This window comes from Alligator sinensis, unplaced genomic scaffold (genome assembly GCF_000455745.1).
Source record: "Alligator sinensis unplaced genomic scaffold, ASM45574v1 scaffold803_1, whole genome shotgun sequence".
NCBI classification, from domain to species: domain Eukaryota; kingdom Metazoa; phylum Chordata; order Crocodylia; family Alligatoridae; genus Alligator; species Alligator sinensis.
Window position 1 is genome coordinate 310,476 of NW_005842886.1, and position 18,937 is coordinate 329,412.

At 48.9% G+C, this 18,937-nt stretch overlaps 1 protein-coding gene across 1 annotated transcript in view; it reads left to right on the plus strand.

Moving 5' to 3' along the window:
* Nucleotides 1-18,937, plus strand: part of SDAD1 (SDA1 domain containing 1) — a 40,138-nt gene that overhangs the window by 12,493 nt on the left and 8,708 nt on the right. The window contains exons 9-15 of the mRNA XM_014525813.2: nucleotides 5,777-5,878; nucleotides 6,629-6,698; nucleotides 7,963-8,066; nucleotides 14,854-14,911; nucleotides 16,566-16,624; nucleotides 17,614-17,690; nucleotides 18,808-18,905. Coding sequence (XP_014381299.1) covers nucleotides 5,777-5,878; nucleotides 6,629-6,698; nucleotides 7,963-8,066; nucleotides 14,854-14,911; nucleotides 16,566-16,624; nucleotides 17,614-17,690; nucleotides 18,808-18,905 — 568 coding nt within the window. The remainder of the gene's footprint in view (nucleotides 1-5,776; nucleotides 5,879-6,628; nucleotides 6,699-7,962; nucleotides 8,067-14,853; nucleotides 14,912-16,565; nucleotides 16,625-17,613; nucleotides 17,691-18,807; nucleotides 18,906-18,937) is intronic.

Below are 18,937 nucleotides of genomic sequence, written 5' to 3' on the forward strand. Positions count from 1 at the left end.
GGGGGTGCCTTGGTGAATAAATACTCACCAATTCCCTTCTGTGCCCCCGTGATGAACTTATAGGCAGCCACAAGGTCGCCTCTCAACCTTCTCTTGCGGAGGCTGAAAAGGTCCAGTTTCTCTAGTCTCTCCTCGTAGGGCTTGGTCTGTAGGCCCTTAACCATACGAGTGGCCCTTCTCTGGACCCTCTCCAGGTTATCCACATCCCTCTTGAAGTTCAGCGCCCAAAAGTGTACGCAGTACTCCAACTGCGGTCTGACCAGCGCCCGAGAGGGGGGAAGTATCACCTCCTTGGACCTATTCGTCATGCATCTGCTGATGCACGATAAAGTGCCATTGGCTTTTCTGATGGCTTCGTCACACTGCTGACTCATGTTCATCTTGGAGTCCACTAGGACTTCAAGATCCCTTTCCACTTCTGTGCCACCCAGCAGGTCATTCCCTAGGCTGTAGGTGTGCTGGACATTTTTCCTCCCTAGGTGCAGCACTTTGCATTTCTACTTGTTGAACTGCATTCTGTTGTTTTCTGCCCACTTGTCTAACCTGTCTAACCACTATAACTCAAAGTCTGTTTCATTCAAATTTAATGTCACTGTATCTAGTCTACCCATACAGGAGCAAACAAATTAAACATTTACAGGTTCCCTCACTTTATGTGGGTTCTGTATGTGCGAGTTCACTCTTATGCAATTACCTTTTTTATACCAAAAATTTGTTATATGCGAGGTAAATTCACTCTTATGCTATCATAGTTTCATAGTTTCATAGTTTTAGGGTCGGAAGGGACCTAATAGATCTTCTAGCCCGCCCCCCCGCCAGGGCGGGAGAACAACAAAAAACCCCTAAACAAAAAACGGGACTCAAATGAGTCCAGCCAGGTAGGTATCCAGCCTCTTCTTAAAGATCCCCAGGGTAGGGGCCAGCACCACCTCCCTTGGAAGTTGGTTCCAGCTCCTAGCCGCCCTAACTGTGAAGTAGTTTTTTCGGATGTCCAATCTGTACCTCCTCTCCATCAACTTGTGCCCATTACTCCTTGTTATGCCAGCGGGGGCTAGGGGAAACAGCGTCTCCCCCAAACCCTTCTGGTTCCCCCTAGTGAGTTTATAGACGGTCACCAGGTCCCCCCTCAGCCTTCTCTTGTGGAGGCTGAATAGGTTCAGGTCCCGCAGTCTCTCACTGTAGGGTCTGCCCTGTTGTCCCCGGATCATGCGGGTGGCCCTCCTCTGGACCCTCTCCATGTTGTCCACATCCCTCCTGAAATGGGGCGCACAGAACTGGACACAATACTCCAGCTGCGGCCTGACCAGCTTCGCATAGAGGGGGAGGATCACCTCCCTGGCTCTACTCGAGATGCACCTGTGGATGCACGACAAGGTCCGGTTAGCCCTGCCAACCATGACCTCGCATTGTCGGCCCATGTTCATCTTGGAGTCAATAATGACACCAAGATCCCTTTCCGCCTCCGTGCTCTCAAGTAGGGAGCTCCCCATCGTATAAGTGTGCTGCTGGTTCCTACTACCCAAGTGCAGCACCCTGCACCTGTCCGTATTGAAACACATCCTGTTCCTGTTTGCCCACCCCTGTAACCTATCCAGATCCTTCTGCAATCTCTCTCTCCCTGCTAGCGTGCTCACCTCCCCCCAAATTTTGGTGTCATCAGCGAATTTAAACAGGTTGCTTTCCACCCCAACATCAAGATCGCTGATGAAGAAATTGAACAGCGCAGGCCCCAGGACCGAGCCCTGGGGGACTCCACTACCCACCTCCCCCCAAGTCGAGTATGATCCATCCACCACCACCCTCTGAGTGCGACCCTTCAGCCAATCTGCAATCCATCTGACTGTGTAGGCATCTATGCCACAGTCGCCTAGTTTATTAATTAGGATGGGGTGAGAGACGGTGTCAAAGGCCTTGCTGAAGTCCAGAAAGACTACATCCACCGCGACACCTGCGTCCATGGCCTTTGTGACCTGATCATAAAAGGCAATCAGGTTGGTCTGACATGATCTCCCCCTAATAAATCCATGCTGATTGCCCCTGAGCATCATCTCGGATGCCGGCCCATCACAAATGTGCTCCTTGATGATCTTCTCAAAGAGCTTCCCCAGGATTGAGGTAAGACTGACGGGCCTATAATTGCCCGGGTCCTCCCTTTTCCCTTTTTTGAAGATGGGGACCACATTAGCTACCTTCCAATCGTCTGGCACCTGGCCCAAGCACCACGATCGCTCGTAGAGCCGTGCCAGGGGCCCTGCAATAACCCCAGCCAGCTCCCTCAGCACCCTGGGGTGGAGAGCATCCGGACCCGCTGACTTGAACGCGTCCAGCCCCTCCAGAAGCTCTCTAACCCGGTCCTCCCCAACCTGAGGTCTGAAGGCGATCCCCTCGCGTCCGGCTTCTATCACAGCAGGGAAGTCCCGGTCCCTGCACAAGAAAACGGAGGTGAAGAATTGGTTAAAGAGGTCCGCTTTATCCTCTGACGCAACCACCAGATTGCCCCGCATATCCTGCAGGGGCCCCACATTACCCGGCGCCTTCTTCATCCTCCCAATATATTTGAAAAAGGACTTTTTGTTATCCTTAATCCTGGACGCTAATCCGAGCTCTATCTCCGCCTTGGCCTTCCTAACAGCCCGCCTGCAGGCCCGAGCAGAGGAGGTATACTCCTCTTTGGAGATTACACCCCCCTTCCACCGGGCGTACGCCACCCTTTTGGCAAGCAGGCATTCCCGGACACCCTTGGTGAGCCAGGGGGGCTTTTGGACACTCCTGCCCGCCTTGCTTCTTGTCGGGATGGACACCCCTTGGGCCCCGAGTATCGTTTCCTTAAGGAACGACCACTCCTCTTGGACGCTGAGTTCCTCTGCCCTCAAGGACCCCAGTTCCTCTCCCACTAATCTCCTCATCTCACTGAAGTTGGCCCTCCTGAAGTCTAGGGCCACCACCTTGCTGCGGGCCCTTGACACTCTACGCTGGATGGTGAATTCCAGCACGCGATGATCACTATTGCCCAGGTGGTCAAGAACCTGGAGGCCTCTTACCAGGTCGTCGCCTGCGGCCAGGACCAGGTCCAGCAGAGCATCTCCTCTGGTGGGACTGTGCACCTCCTGAATCAAGTGGAGGTCCTGCAACTCGGCCAAGAACCTCCTGGAGCGGTCCGTCCCGGCTGACTGCTCCTCCCAGCAGATGTCCGGGTAATTAAAATCGCCCATGACAACTACATCCCTTGCTTTTAGTGTCTCCGCCAGCTGGCCTGAAAATTCCCTGTCCAGCTCCTCCTCCTGATTGGGGGGTCTGTAATAGACCCCCACCGTCAAATCCCTCTCGCCTTGCCCCCCCTGGATCTTGACCCAGAGCACTTCAGCTCGCCCTTCCCCTGACCCCATACTGCTGGCAGAGGATGTGTAGTGCTCCTTGACATAAAGTGCCACCCCCCCGCTTTTCTGCCTTCTCTATCCCGCCTGTACAGCCTATAGCCCCTAATGTTAACTGCCCAGTCATGGGACGAGTCCCACCACGTCTCTGTTAACCCTACGACATCTGGATTTGAACTAGCTATTCTGAGGGCGAGTTCCTCCTGTTTGTTCCCCATGCTACGGGCATTGGTGTACAGGCATTTAAGGCCTTGCAAGACTGTGTGCCCCCCCACACTATCAGTGTGGTGGAAGCCCAGTCAGCCTCTTTGTCCAGTGCACTGTGGGAATGACATGCACCAAAATGTAGTCTCCTGTGTGGATCTGTGTTCCTTGCTCGTTATCTGCGACACGTTTCTGTAATTGCCATCCCCATTATAATAGTGCCCTGTGTTTGTGTGTACTGTATGCTGTTGGCGGGTACCAAAATAGTCTTGTAAAAGTGGTAGAAATGGGTCTGGGAGTTAGTACAGTCGAGGTCTTAGAACGTATCCCTATTTGTTACATTGTAAAGTGGGTTCCCTTTATGCAAATTTGAATTATGCGCTGTTTTCCAGGAAAGCATGTACAGCATAAAGCGAGGGAAACCTGTATTTTTCAAAAAACTGTGTGATGCTTTAGGGCTATCTTGTAGTTTTACGTGGACAAAATCTATCACTGCTTTATCTTGAGTAGAGATTTAGGGACTGAGGATCGAGTTGTCTGATAGTTTAAAGTAAGAAATGACCAAAGGCTTCATATGGACTTGAGAGAAAGCATTGGATTGGGACATGGGGAGTCAGGGTTAGCTTTCCGGCTTTGCCATGTTTTTCCCCTGTGACTCTGGACAAAGCACTCGTCTCTCTGTGGCTTATGGCCACCTGCGTGAAATGAGGAGAATAGTAGAGCTGTGCGAAACCTTGGCAGCCGTTTCGTTTTAGAGGTGTTTTGGCCCGTGTTGGTGCCCAAAACACCAAATCCAAAACATCTCCGAACCTAAATGAAACCATCTAAAATGTTTCAGAAAATTTTGGAGTTTCAGAGCAGGGCTTGCAGGGAAACAGAAACTAGGGGGGGGGACTGCTCTGATGTTGACATCTGTAGCTGGCCAGTGTCTGCAATCTGTCCCTGAGGTCCCTTCCAATCCCAGTGCTCTGGCAGAGGGACAGCAGCTCGCTGTCATCCTGCATGCAGATCCAGGGGCTCGCACCCCCCCAGGAGAAGTTTGGCATAGCCCTGCAGCCCTCCCAAAGGGTGCGGGCCCCTAGATCTGCGTGCGGGATGACAGCATGCTGCCGGCTGGGGTCATCGCCAGCACCCAAGTCTGCTCGGCGCAGTCCGTGCCGAACACCAGAAGGAACCCAATGCTGGCACTGGCTCCAGCTGTCCGCGGCAGCCTGTTGTCATCCCGCATGCAGATCCGGGGGCCCATGCTCTCCAGGAGGAGTCTGGCACAGCCCCGCAGCCCTCCCGGGGGGCATGGGCCCCTGGATCTGTGTGCAGGATGACAGCATGCTGCCGCTGCTAGCAAGTGATATGAGTTTTGCTTTGAATAGTTTGAGGTGCAGTTTCACAGAAACCCCTGCACCTGTCTCCTTAAAACTTGGCAGGCTTCACGCCCTCAGAAGGGGCTACCATCTCTTCCATTTTCATCCGAATCAGGCAAGAAATGACAAAGTTACAGGGATTTTAGTGATTCTCCATTATAGCTTATGGCCGAATCACTGAAACAGCATTGAAACTCCAAAACGGAGTCGGACGAATTGAAACAGAACAGCAATCCAAAACACCAAAATGAATCACCATCCCTCTGAAACATCCAAATCAAAAACCGAATCGAAACATAGGCATTTTGCACAGCTAGCATGCCCCTACCATACTTTATGAGGCGTTATGAGGATAAACTCACTATGTGCATGGAAATTGAAATGATGAAGGTCAGACAAGTGCCTGAATGCTTAAACCTTCTTTTTTGAATAAATCCTCTGAAATATGTTTCCTTTAGATTACCAGTTGTCAGTATATTTGGTATTTATCCAGATTCTCTTAAAATGTGTCACTTGTGACCTGGTTATTTTTGAGGACTATGCTATTGTTGCATAATTTGGATTAATACTGTATCTGATGTTTTCCTTCTGTTGCTCTGCTGTTACCTAGTTGTAATCCCTGTGGGGTTATGAATTCAGTTTCATTACCTCACAATTTTAAATGTCAGTGTCAGGCTGGTTACATGGTGAGTTTTTGAGGAGGAAGAGATTGTGCAAGCTAGCTTTGCATTTCTAAAAACATGGTACACAACCCTAACATTCATGCATATCTCATGTGATTTCTGATATGAAGCCTCATTTGTTTGAATCATTCTCTCCTGATACTACATTCTGAAGGACGATGGGCCCACAGCCAGAGACCTCATGGTGAGATACGCAACAGGAAAAAAGACCACCAAACATAAGAAGCGGTTAGAGAAAGCCATGAAGGTTTTGAAGGTAAGGGAAGCTCCACTGACAGAGTGATTCTGAAAGGTCCATTCATAGCAGAATCTAAACATAAAGTTACTAGCGGTGGCTTGAAAAAGGGAAAAACACCACACTTCTAAAGATGATTATGAAGTGAATGATGCTCAGATTAAGAATGAAGTGAGCAATTGAATCGGGCTTCTGTGGACAACATCCCATTATCCTTTTTTGAGACCGTTAATCTGTGTCAAATTCTCTTCTCCATTCATTTACTCATGTGAGCCCTTCAAGCCTGGGAGTTGTAGTCCTTCCTTCTGTCCATTTTTAGAATGGCTGCCCTTCATCATGTTTTTAAGAAGAAACTCTCTTTGCTGTCACAGCAGACAGTTACCTGGAAAGCCACTCATTTAAAACTGGCTCATCCAACTTAGATTGTGGGTGGATTCTGCCTGGACTGACATCCATCCTTGGGATATACTGTAATTACGCAGAATTTTGTCCATTTATCTGAATTACTGCTCCACAGATCCAAGTGGTGGGTCGAGAATTATGATCTCTATTGTGTATGTTTTAAGAATTTGAGCAGGGCTTTAGGTATGCTATTTGTTCCCTCTTTAAGAGGACTCCTAGAGTTGAAAGCCTTATTTCTTAAGAAAGATTAAAAATATGGATAAGGTTTTCCTGTTCCAGGGAGGTTAAGTGATATGGCAGCTTTTTCTGAAATTAACTCGCCTTCAAATCTTCCATGGTAAAGAAAAATATCCTTTTCATGCCCAATAGAAACATAAGAAGAAGAAAAAGCCAGAGGTGTTCAACTTCTCTGCTATTCATTTGATCCATGATCCCCAAGGTAAGCCCAATATCCAGGTAAATTTTCTCAAGCTATATTTGCCTTGGAAATTTTAATACTTGTGTTAAATCCCAGGTCCTGATGTTCAGGCAAAACTTTGTGATGGGAGCATACAAGCATTGCATTTCTACCAGTGGAATCATAGTTCCACCAGTAGAAACTCAAAGGTTACAAGTGTTGAACCAGTTTCAGTCAAACCAAAAATGTGGATCCTGTACTTCTACCTCCTCTGACCAAAGTAGAATTGGCCTCCAATAGAATTGGTACCAAAGAAATGTATGCTTATATGCTTACTTCTCCAATAGAAGTCTCCATACTGCCATGCAGCATCCCATCATGTATTGTTCTATTCCCCGCCAACCCCCTGGGCTGTGCAGCTGTCAACCTTCCTCCCACCTGGAGCAAGTGGGTAAAAGTGACCTGCCAGCACTGGACCCCCAACCCAGCAGCAGCCTGTTGGACATGACCTGACCCACTACCTCTCCACTACTCCTTCACCGCCACCTCCCTGTTCCTAGAGCCTACTTGAAAGGCCATCCATCAATGGGTTCCATTCCCTGTCTGTGCTCTTTGAAGCAGGGGGGTGAGGGGGAAGGGGTTGCCTGATCCTGCCCTCTGTACCCAAACAGCATAGACTGTGCCTGTTATTTCCCTCCATGCCTGTTCACATGGGCCAGCTCTTCCTCATTGCCTGGGTGAGCTTCCTTGCTGGGAAGCTCACTGCATTCCTGGGTCTGGATCCTCAGCCTCTGATGAGTCCCTCAGGGTCTGGGGTGGGTGTGGGGAATGTTTCCACAGTATGGGAAGGTTTCCAGCAGTCCTTTTTAAATCCAGAAAGGACCGCTGCTATAATTACTTTGACTTTGTGTACAATGCAGGGAATAGAACACTATTTTATAATTTCTGAATTAAGGTCATAACTTTCATTTGAACCATGGTTTATAGTTTAAAGACTTCAGTTGCTGGAATATTCACACCGTCCCTCAGAAAATACATTTACCTCATTCATTGGTAGCCTTTCTTGTCCCCAGTTTCAGGCATTTTTGAGCAGTTTTTGTTCTCGCCATTCTGGTGTGGTATCCAGTTCATGTTTTGTATGACCCACCTGAGCTTTAGAAAATCAAAAGAGCAGTTGACTACTTAATTCTTTGGGGCTGTTTATTCTACAGAGTCTCTTGGGGCCTGGGAATGAGATGCATTGTACTTGGTGGCCCTTCAATCCTCAACATTATTACTTACCTCTGAGTTTTCATGTTTCTTTCAGACTTTTCAGAGAAACTGCTAAAGCAGCTAGAGAGCTCTAAGGAAAGATTTGAAGTGAAGATGATGCTCATGGACCTTGTATCTAGATTAGTCGGAATACATGAGGTACAAATTATATTAATTGCAATGGGATTCTGGGTTCCCATGTCCAGAGTGGACCTGAAAGTCTTAATGCAGCCAAGAGGGCACTGTGGGTTCATGTAGAGCAGGAGTGTCAAACTCGTCTAGTTCTGCGGGCTGGATGAGTGGTGCAGAGTTGGTCCATGGGTTGAATGAATGATACGTGGAAGTGGGCCCATGGACCCATTCCCTTACTCCCACCCTCCACCGCCCTCCAGAATATATCCAGCATATGCAGCATTTGCTCTGGTCAGTCTGGGACTGCACTGCATGTGATGCCCATGTGGACCTGGTCCAGGACACATGGCTCATACAGCATCCGCTCCGGCCAGTCTGGGACCAAACTGTGAGTGGGTCATCTCAACTCAGAGGCAGCACTGGGGGCCAGATGATGGGGCTCTGTGGGCTGGATGTGGCCCATGGACTGCATTTTTGACGCCTCTAATGTAAAGGAATTCCATCCTTGGAGACAAGCATTCAAACCTCATCTTATGTAGATATCCTAAGCCTTGATCATTGGTTTGGCCTCATTTTTATTGCTTGTGGACTTAGTTCTTTGTTCATTCATTTCATGTAAGCAGCCTTGTGTTGAGAGAGTCAGTAGCATAGCAGCAGTTGTATTGTGGGCTAGTGTTCTCTTTATAGTAGTGCCCCAAAGAAGTGTCTGTTCCACAAGCTGGGTGACGTTGGCTATCTCTTAGAAATACCATTCATCACAAACTGGCAACTGCCTGCTAACAATAACACAAATAAAAACCACAGTGTAATAGATGCGCAAAGTCACCAGTGTCGTCTAATTTCACCTTTTTCCCTTTGGGCCTAGGAGGAAAGATGCTTTTGCAGCACATGCTGAAGGCGTACAAATTAGAGGTGCACCAATACTTTGGTCCCATATCATATCAGCACCAATATAAAGAAAATTGACATTATCGGCAACATCTTTTTTTGGTGATGTGGCCAATAACATTGCCAGTAAATGACATGTGCATGCGACCAGCCACAGCACAGCACACAGGCAGCCAAGAGTGCAGCCTAGCAACTTGGAGAGCAGTGTTCACCTGGTATGTCTGTTATGGGGGAAGGTGGGGGGAGGGAAGGAGCGTTGTGGAGGGGTGCAGATTGAGGCCCCTCAGTGAGGGAGGGAGTGGGCCTGGGGCAGGTGCTGTACAGCTGGCAGAGCTGTGGTTTGTCTGGGGGGGCACAATGAGATGGGGACAGCTCCTGCTGCTGCATGCATCCCAGGAGGGCACAGGGGGCGTGTGCCCCCCAGATCTGTGTGCAGGGTGAGGGCAGGCTGGGCTGGGGCTGTGCTTGGGGTGGGCAGCAGTGTTGGGAGGAGGGGCTACAGGGGAGCTGCAGCTACCCCAAAATTCACCATAGCCCCCCATAGCAGCGCTGCCGCCACCTGCCCCAAGCGCGTCCTTGACCCAGCCCCTCCACTGGGAAGAGCTCAGTACCAATGGCAGCCCCCCTTCACCCTGCACACAAATCCGGGGGGGCATGTGCTCCCCCATGACCTCCTGGGGTGCCTGGGGTGCAAGCAGTGATGGGAGCTGCCCCCACCCTGCACCCAGTGGACAAGCCGTGGCTCTGTCCTGTGCCCTGCCCCAGCTGTGCAGCGCCTGCTCCTGCCCCAGCTCTTCTCCCCCTTTCACTGCGGGGGCCTCGATCTGCCTCACCCCTCGCCCCTTCACCCACAACAGACGTATTGAGCTGGACGCTCCTCTCCAAGCTGCCTGGCCACATATCGACAATCGGATCGGCATCAGCCAATGTGGCTTGTTAAAAATTGGTCATTGGTATTGGCCCAAAAAATCTCTGTCAGTGCACCTCTACCATAAGTTTGGCAGCACTTGAGGTATTTGGCTAATACTGTGTGCATGTGAGGGGAAAATGTGTACTGCCTTGCTCACTCCATTGCTGGCTCCTGTTTTGGAAGAAAAGCAAATCACCTGATTTTATAACAGGTGGAGGATCTGAAATTCTGATTTTTAAATATTGAAGAGAAATGTTTGGGTTTAGTCAGTTCATATCCTAGCAGGCAAATGTCCATTTGATAAAGAAGCCCACTCTTTTGTTCAGCAGTCTTGTTGGAGAAGAGATGTGAGTAGTCAGAGAGACTAAACTATTCTCTCATGCCTAAAGATGACTCTTCCATTTTGGGATTGAGACAAGTATTTCTAATGGTAACATGGGACAATTTAGAGACACTTGATCAATTACCTCAATCTAGACTGTAAGGTCAGTGAGTTTTTCCAATTATTTGAATGAAATTAGAATTGGAGCCTACTTCTTTAAAGAAACTACCTCTCAGGCTCATCATTTCTTGTTTTCTTCACTCAGCTCAAGGTATGATAAACAGGGATCCTGGTTTAAAAATCCCAAATTCTCTGATTTTAAACCCTATAAAATCCCCATTTTTCCATGGTTAAAATGAAATGCCACTATATATAGCTATTAGTTGAACACAATGTTTTATTGATATATTTATCATTTTAAAGCAATTTGGAAGCCTACCAGTGCATGAGTCATTATAATACATTTTAAATGCTGATATATTTTGGCATTTGATTTTGGGTTTTTTTATCATGGAAAATCGGAGCTCACCCTGTCCCCTTGGCTGACCAGGACTCAGGTCCAGCTGTGGCTGTCTCGCCTGCTGCATTGTGGCACTGAGCAACCCTAATATGCCAGTGCCCTTGCACATGCTGTTACCCCTCACTCCCAAGCCATAGAATCAGAAAATTAGGGTTGGAAGGGACCATAGGAGGTCATCTAGTCCAACCCCCTGCTCAAAGCAGGACCATCCCCAACTAAATTATTCCAGCCAAGGCTTTGTCAAGCCAGGCCTTAAAAACCTCCCAGGATGGAGATTCTACCACCTCTCTAGGTAACCCACTCCAGTACTTCACAGCTGTCCTACTGAGAGAGTTTTTCCTAATATCAACCCTCCCTTGCTGCAACGTGAGACCACTGCTGCTTGTTCTGTCATGTGTCACCACTGAGAACAGTTCAGCTCCATCCTCTTTGGAACCCCCTTCAGGTAGTTCAAGGCTACTATCAAATCCCCCCCCTCAGTCTTCTGTTCTGCAGGCTAAATAAGCCCAGTTCCCTCAGCTTCTCCTCCTAAGTCATGTGCCCCAGTCCCCTAGCCATTTTTGTTGCTCTCCACTGGACTTTCTCTAACTGGTCTGCATCCTTTCTACAGTGGGGGACCGGATGTAGCTTCACCAGGGCTGAATAGAGGGGAATAATTATTTCCCTTGATCTGCTGGCAACGCTCCTACTAGCAGCCCAGTATGCTGTTAGTCTTCTTGGCAACAAGGGCATGCAGTTGATTCATACTCAGCTTATTGTCCACTGTAACCCCCAGTTGCTGCTAGCCCACTATCCGTTAGTCAGCTAGCCCCAAGCCTGTAGCGGTACATGGGCTTCTTCCATCCTAAGTGCAGGACTTTGCATTTGTCCTTTTTGAACCTCAGATTTCTTTTGGCCCAATCCTCCAATCTGTCTAGGTCACTGAATCTTAGCCCTACCATCCAGTGTATTCACTATTTCCTTCCCCCCCCCTTCCCCTGCACCCCACCCCAACTTGATGTCATCTGCGAACTTGCTGAGGGTGCAGTCCATCCCATCTTCCAAACTGGTAATGATGTTGAACAAAAACAGGTCTAACTCTTGGGGCACTGCACTTCATACTGGCTGCCAAGTAGACCTTAAACCACTGATCACTACCTGTTGAGCCCAGTGATCCCGCTTCCACCTTACAATCCATTCATCCAACCCATACTTCCTCTGCTTGTTTGCAAGTCTTGGGAGACTGTATCAAAAGCTCTGCTGAAGTCAAGGTATAGCATGTCCACTGCTTTCCCTGCATCCACAAAGCCAGTCACTTCATCATAGAAAGCAATCAGGGTGGTCAGGCATGACTTGCCCTTGGTGAATCCATGCTGACTGTTCTTGATCACCTTTTTCTCCTCCAAGTGCTTAGAAATGGATTCCTTGAGGACCTGCTCCATGATTTTTCTGGGGACCGAGTTGAAGCAGACTGGGCTGTAGTTCCCTGGATTCTCCTCCTTTCATTTCTTAAAGATGGATACTATATTTGCCCTTTTCCAGTAGTCCAGGACCTCCCCTGATCGGCATGAATTCTCAAAGATAGTGGCCAGTGGCTCTGGAATCCCATGAGCCAACTTCCTCAGTACCCTCAGATAAGGGTGACCAAGTTGCCTTCCACTTCTACATCTGCCACCAATTCTTCCCTGTTTGTGAGACCAGCTAGAGGCTATGCTCTTCTTTACCTGCTTCTCACAAACAGGGAAGAATTCATGGTAGATGTAGAAGTGGAAGGCAACTTGGGCAGCAGTGGCCATGAGATGATCAAGTTCAGGATCCTGACAAAAGGAAGAAAGAAGAGCAGCAGAGTAGGACCCTGGACTTCAGAAAAGCAGGTAAAGAAAAGCATGGCCCCTCGTCGGTCTCTCCAGCACTTGCAGCAGGAAGTTGTCTCCAGTACTGTCCAAAAACTTCCTGGATCTCCTGTGCACTGCTGTATTGCCCTCACAGCAGATGTCAGGGCAATTGAAGTTCCCCATTAGAACCAGGGCTTGTGATCTGGAAACTTCTAGTTGTCTGAAGAAAACCTCATCGCCCTGGTCTGGTGGTCTGTAGCAGACACCCACTATCACATCACCCTGGTTGCTCTTCCCTCTAAGCTTTACCCAGAGGCTTTCAGTGGGCCTCTCTCCAGTTTCATACTGAAGCTCTTTTACATACAGCGCAACTCCTCCTCCTCTTCTCCCCTGCCTGTCCTTCATAAACAGTTTGTACCCATCTGTGATGGTGCTCCAGGCATGCAAGCTATCCCATTAAGTGTGTCATTCCAATCGCATCATAGTTCTTTGACTGCAAGGGCTTCCAGTTCTTCCTGATAGTTTCCCAGGCTCTGTGCATTTGTGTACAGACACCTGAGGTAACTAGCTGATTGCCCTACTTTCTCAGGAAGAATGAGGAGGCCTCCCCTGTTGCCCCCACCTTGTGCTTCCTCCAGGTCTCCCAGTTCCCGTCTTCCCTCAGGTCTTTGGTCTCCATCCCCTGGCGAACATAGTTTAAAGCCCACCTCACTAGGTTAGCAAGACTGTCTGCCAAGATGCTCTTCACTCTCTTTGTCAGGTAGATCCCTTCTCTTCTAGCAGTCCTTCTTGGAACAACATTCCTGATGACACTGTTTGCACATCCTCGCATTGATCAGCATATATCCACTTCTGCCGGGGTCCTTCTTCTTGACCAGAAGGATCAAAGAGAACACCACCTGTGCCCCCATCTCCTTCCCCCTTGTACCCAGAGCCCTATAGTCGATCTGCTCAGGATCACCCTTGGCAGTATCATTGGTCCCCACATGGATGAGCAGCATGGGGCAGTAGTCAGATGGTTGGACTAGGGGGCACCTCCAGCTCTGCCAGTGCCCCTCACTCCTGACGCGCAGCTCTCTGCCTCCCCACAACCCTGCCAGAGGAGGTCCCCAGCTCCCAGCGCTGCGGAACCGGTGGCTGCATACCATCCATTCCCTACTCTGCAGGCACCAGCCGCAGCCGGGCAGCAGCGCTCAAGTCCTGGCTGCTGTCTGTGGGAGGCAGTGGCTGTTGTGGCTAGAGCAAAGTGCGCGCGCGCCCCGCCCTGCGCGGGTGGCATAACCAGAGTAAACCGAGTGAAGCCCATGGGGGGTAGAGGATGTAGGCTGCCCACTGCACAGCTCAGGGCTCCCTGCCCTCCCTGCGGCGCCCTCAGTGGCCCAGCAGGCAGGACCCGGCACAGGAAGGAAGAGTGGGGTGGTGAAACTCAATGCTATCGCCACCAGGAGCCCCGCACCAGCCATGGTAAAGCGCCCTCTGTCTGCCTGGTAGTAGCAGGGGTGGCAGTGGCAGCGCAGAGTTGTGCCCTCCTGCTACTGCTGGGTGGGCAGAGGGTGCCTCACCTTGGCGGGTCTCAGCAGCACTGAGCCTCCCTACCCCGCTCTGCCCTCCTGCACTGGGTCCGGCCTGCTGGGCCAGAGAGGCCCTCAGGGGGAGGGTAGCAGGGCAGGTAGCCCCGATCCCCACAGCAGGCAGCTCACATCCTCCCTCACCCTGTGCACAAATCTGGAGGGGCATGTGTCCACCTGCCCCAGGAGTACATGCAGTGGCAGGGTGCCAGCCCCCCGGACAAGCCACCCATGTGTCTGTCCTGTTCCCCCCAGCCAGGCCCCGTGTCCATGCATTCCCACTTGGGCCCTAGGCAGCCCCACAGTGGCTTGACAGCACCCCCAGCCCCAGTTGCCAACCCTACCTCACTCTCTCCCTCACCATGGCTGCCTCGATCTGCACCCCCCACCCCCCCAGACTTACCTGCAGGCAGCAGGGGGAGCTGCTCTCTACAGCTGCCTGGCTGTATTGCTGGCCACATGCCTGTGTGCATGTGCACACAGGCATGTAGTGTCCCCTGTGCCTCGTTCCCCCCAGCCCCTTGCAGGTTGGAACTTTGCCAGCTTTCAAGGGGAAACCCGTGGTTTCTGTTATGTTTTTTTTCTTTAAAGGAGAGAATGCACGTTTTTCTACAGCAAACAGAAAAACCGGATCCCTGATGATAAAACAACAATATTGCCCAGTAATATCCTTACAAGCATATCATGATATTGATTTAAAAAATAATGGAGATTTTGCACCACATCTGGTCAGACATCGTCAAAAATGCTATAGCTGAGTGTCTAATCTAGTATAAACTTTCCTTCCCACAGCTTTTCCTCTTTAACTTCTATCCCTTTGTGCAGCGGTTCCTACAGCCACATCAGAGAGGTAAGCAGCTGCCTGCAGAATACTCAGCTTCTGGCTGGCTTCTTGCATTCTGTGTTCTCCAGTTGGTACATGGGCACCAAGTCTCTAGCAGTGGGGCTGTAGAGTTAACAAGCTAGCATGCCTTGTAAAATGGAGGTGCAGGAGGAGGAATGTACTGGCTCTTGTTCCCAGCTCTTGTTTTGAGCTAAAGGACCTGATTTTCAAAGATGTTAGTCACTTTTAGCTCAGAGTGAATTAAACTGAGAACTGCATGTATTCAGTACTTTAGAAGTTGGGGCTAGGTATAGAAGTTACACTTAACAGAAAGTGCTCTACAGCTGTATTTGTACAGACATCCACGGCACATAGAGTACTTAAAAAGGGTGGGTCCCACTCTAAGTTAACTGTGGATCACTGTGGTATCAGAATAATGCACTTTACCTTACAGCACTTTAATGAATGTCTGTACTGCATCCCATACCGAGTTAAGGTAGGTTACATTCTGCTGGCATCCCAGAGGCCCATCCCTGGGTGCTTTGCTAGCCTTGGCAGGTGCTCATCTGCTCTGGGCGAGCACCGGTCCAGCCCCGCCCCCAGACTGTCTCAGAGAGGAAATAAAAAGGCTCTGTCTCCTCCCTGTGTTGCCAGATTGGAGAATGGAGCCTCTCTGCTGCCAGACCCGGCCTGGCCCCAACCCAGACCCATGCCTGCAAGCTTGGGGTGCGGGATCCACACAGCAGAGAAGCTCCATTCCCCCAGCTGCAACTTCTGGCTGCGCTGCTTTTTGCCGCACCAAGAATTGGAGGGAGGGCAAGGTGGGGGTGGGGAGAACAGATCCTGGCTGCCACACGGATCCACTCCCCCAAGCTTGCTACCTCGTGTCTTGGTGGGGGCTGGGCCAGGTCCACATGGCAGAGAGGCTCTGGTACCCTAGCTGCAGCTAGGAGCCACTTCTTGCTGCCCTGGGAACTGTGGTCAGGGGGTGGAAATGGAGTTTCTCTGCCATGTGGACCTGGTCTGGCCCCCACCAAGACCCATGCTTGCAAGTTTGTGGGGGGAGATCTGCATGGCAGAGGACTCCGTTCCCTGCCTTCTCACCCCTCAAGCTGCCTGTGCTAACAGCAGCCAGCTGGTAGGGTGGCAGAGCTGGGGAGAGGGTCTGGGCTGGCCACTCAAGGGCTGGGCATAGCATTCTCGCACCGCCTCCTGGGAGGTGTGTGCCCCCAGCCTGCTGGCCTCAGCTGAGCCCCCTGCACTGAATAGCGCATGTGTTCTGTTTGGTCCTGACCTAATCTAGAGCACTTTGAGTAAAGCACTGTACTTAGAGCGCTTCTGTCTCTGGCTTCTTGAATGAATCTACACAGCCAGGAATTTTCTCCAAAAGTAGAATTAACTTGCGCCTAAATTAACTAAGCCCCGCAAGCGATTCAGAACTCTTCAGAAAAGTTGTGGGTGCCCTTTGCCACACCATAGTTCAAGCTGAGATAATCAACATTTTGGTCTAATGGTTAGTCATGATGAGTGATTCTCTAGTTCTTTAGGGTCCCAGATTGACTCTTGTGAGTGGAATTTGAGCACACAGGACATAGACCAGCAGTAGTGCCAGGAAAAATGTATAAACTTTCAAAAACCAGAATGGCTGTCTACCCCAGAAGTCACCTTTTTTCTTTTCCAGAAGTGACCAAGATACTTCTTTTTGCTGCACAAGCTTCACATCAGCTGGTGCCACCAGAGGTCAGGCATCTTCTAAATCTTGTATCTTAATATTAACAATAGGTTGCATGCAAACTTGTGACCAGAGAGCGACACTTGTCTAAAATTGCATTATGGTAGCACCTAAAATGGTGGGTGTCGACCTTTTTAGCAGGCATGCCACTTCAATCTGCTTCCTCTACCTGATCTTACCTGATCTGCTGCTCTGTTTTGTGTTTCCTCTTCTATGTTCCCTGCCCAAACTCCTCCTCTCCTTTATGCTTCTTGCCCTGTCCTTCCTGCCTGATCCCCTACTCCAGGGTGGGCAAAATGCAGCCCGCCAGGCCATTCTATCTGGCCTGCGGGGCCCCTAAAAAATTTAGAAAATGAATATTAATCTGCCCTGGGCTACCTGTCACGTGGCCCTCAATGGCTTGCCGAAACTCAGTAAGTGGCCCTCTGCCCAAAATAATTTCCCACCCCGCCCTACTCTGTCTTCTACTTCCTGCCCTGTTGGCTGCTGTGCAGCCTGTCTCCTCTTTCATCTATCACTTGCCACACCCACTGACTGTCTGTGATGCTTTTCACCATGAATTTATACACTCGTGCAAAAGCAAAGTTTGGAATTTTTTTTGCTGTGGGTTGGACTAACTTCCCCATTGTGCTGAGTGCAGTACCAAGCACAGGCACAAAGCAAAGAGATTGTTCATGCCCCAAAGAAGTAATGATTTTCCCAGCAGTTCCTGAAACATGCTATTATTCAGATGCAATGTGAACCCTATTGGTTATTTAAGACAAATCCAGGGTGTGTTTTTTATAAAAATTGAAATAATTCTCTCTGCTTTGTGGGATGTGTGCATCATATCATAAACATGCTGCATGGATTAGAATGACTTCAAAAGTGGCCTCTTTAAGGGCCAGCCCTCAAATTTTGAATGAGTTGGCCTTTGCAGACCTTGTATTGTATAGAAGAGAATAGAACTACCACAAGAGTGATTCAATCTGGCTTAATGTTTATTTCTCTTTTTCAGATTGTCCAGTCAGTATTAATGACCATCGCCAACAATTTTGTCACTGACAAGAATTCTGGGGAAGTTATGACTGTGGGGTATGTATAAAAACTTGTGAAAGCCCTCTCTGTTATCTGAGAGGACGACAGGGACCTGGAAACACTGTACAAATGATAGAAAAAGAAAACACCCATTGAAATAAAAATAAATTCAGAATATTTTAGCACGTTTATCATGCTTTTGACGTGCAGTGCATTTTGAATGTGTTAAATTGCTTTTTAATTGCCTGAAAACGTAATGGTTTTAATGTTTAGCCTGTGATACTAGTTCATTGTGCAGAGAGATTTCTCTTTAACAATGTAATGTTCTAAGTCTTAACTCTTTAGAATTCAGATCTTGAGGAATGCTTGTATGTATTTCGTATGGATGAACTATTTATCTGTAAACTAGCACTCTTATGAACTCGTAGAATCTAGTTTTTGCCATCATAGTCTGCTAATGGCTGAAATTATACAACCACCAATGAATTTTTAAACACTCTTGCAAAAGCAAAGTTTGGACTCTTTCCTTGACCTGTAAAACTGGTGTGTATTCCTGAAAACCATAATGTAGACTAGGGTGTATAACTAGCTGCTTTTTTTTTTTTTTAATAAGCACTTTTGATGAACCACAAGAACATACTTTTCAGGAGTAAAAGGGAGCTAGTCAACTGTAGCTACTAGCTCCAGCTATGTTCTTAGCATTGTTTTTTTTTCTAATGTGGTTTTAAGCGTAGGCAAAATGAAGTCTTGGTGTGTGTGTAAATGTACTTTAAAGGGAACTCGTGAGTATACAAGTCTCCAGGGTGGACTGTCCCTGCAGATAGAACCATGGGTAAAATGCAGAAAGACTCCTCATGACTCCACTCAGCATAGGTATAGATAATGTATAGATACAGACCAGACAAAAAGCAGAAAAACCTTAATGTTCAGAGCTGTTGAACACATACAGCTTATGCATCTGAAAACTGATCCTAATTGTGGCTCGGAGAACCCTCGTGCTAGTGATACAGGATAGTGAGATGAAGTCTCTGATGCACTCTTCTTGCATTGTTCAGGGATTGTTTGGGTCTTGGACACATTAGTTCAGTATGACACTACCACCCCCTGGCCAGCCAGAATCTCTCTCCATTGTGTTACTGAAGCAAAAACAAAATTTAAACCATCAATTTTTCAGAATTAATGCTATAAAAGAGATAACTGCAAGATGTCCTCTGGCCATGAGTGAAGACCTACTGCAAGACCTTGCCCAATACAAGTCTCATAAAGATAAAAGTAAGTTTTTACTGCCTGCAGGCATAAAAGGA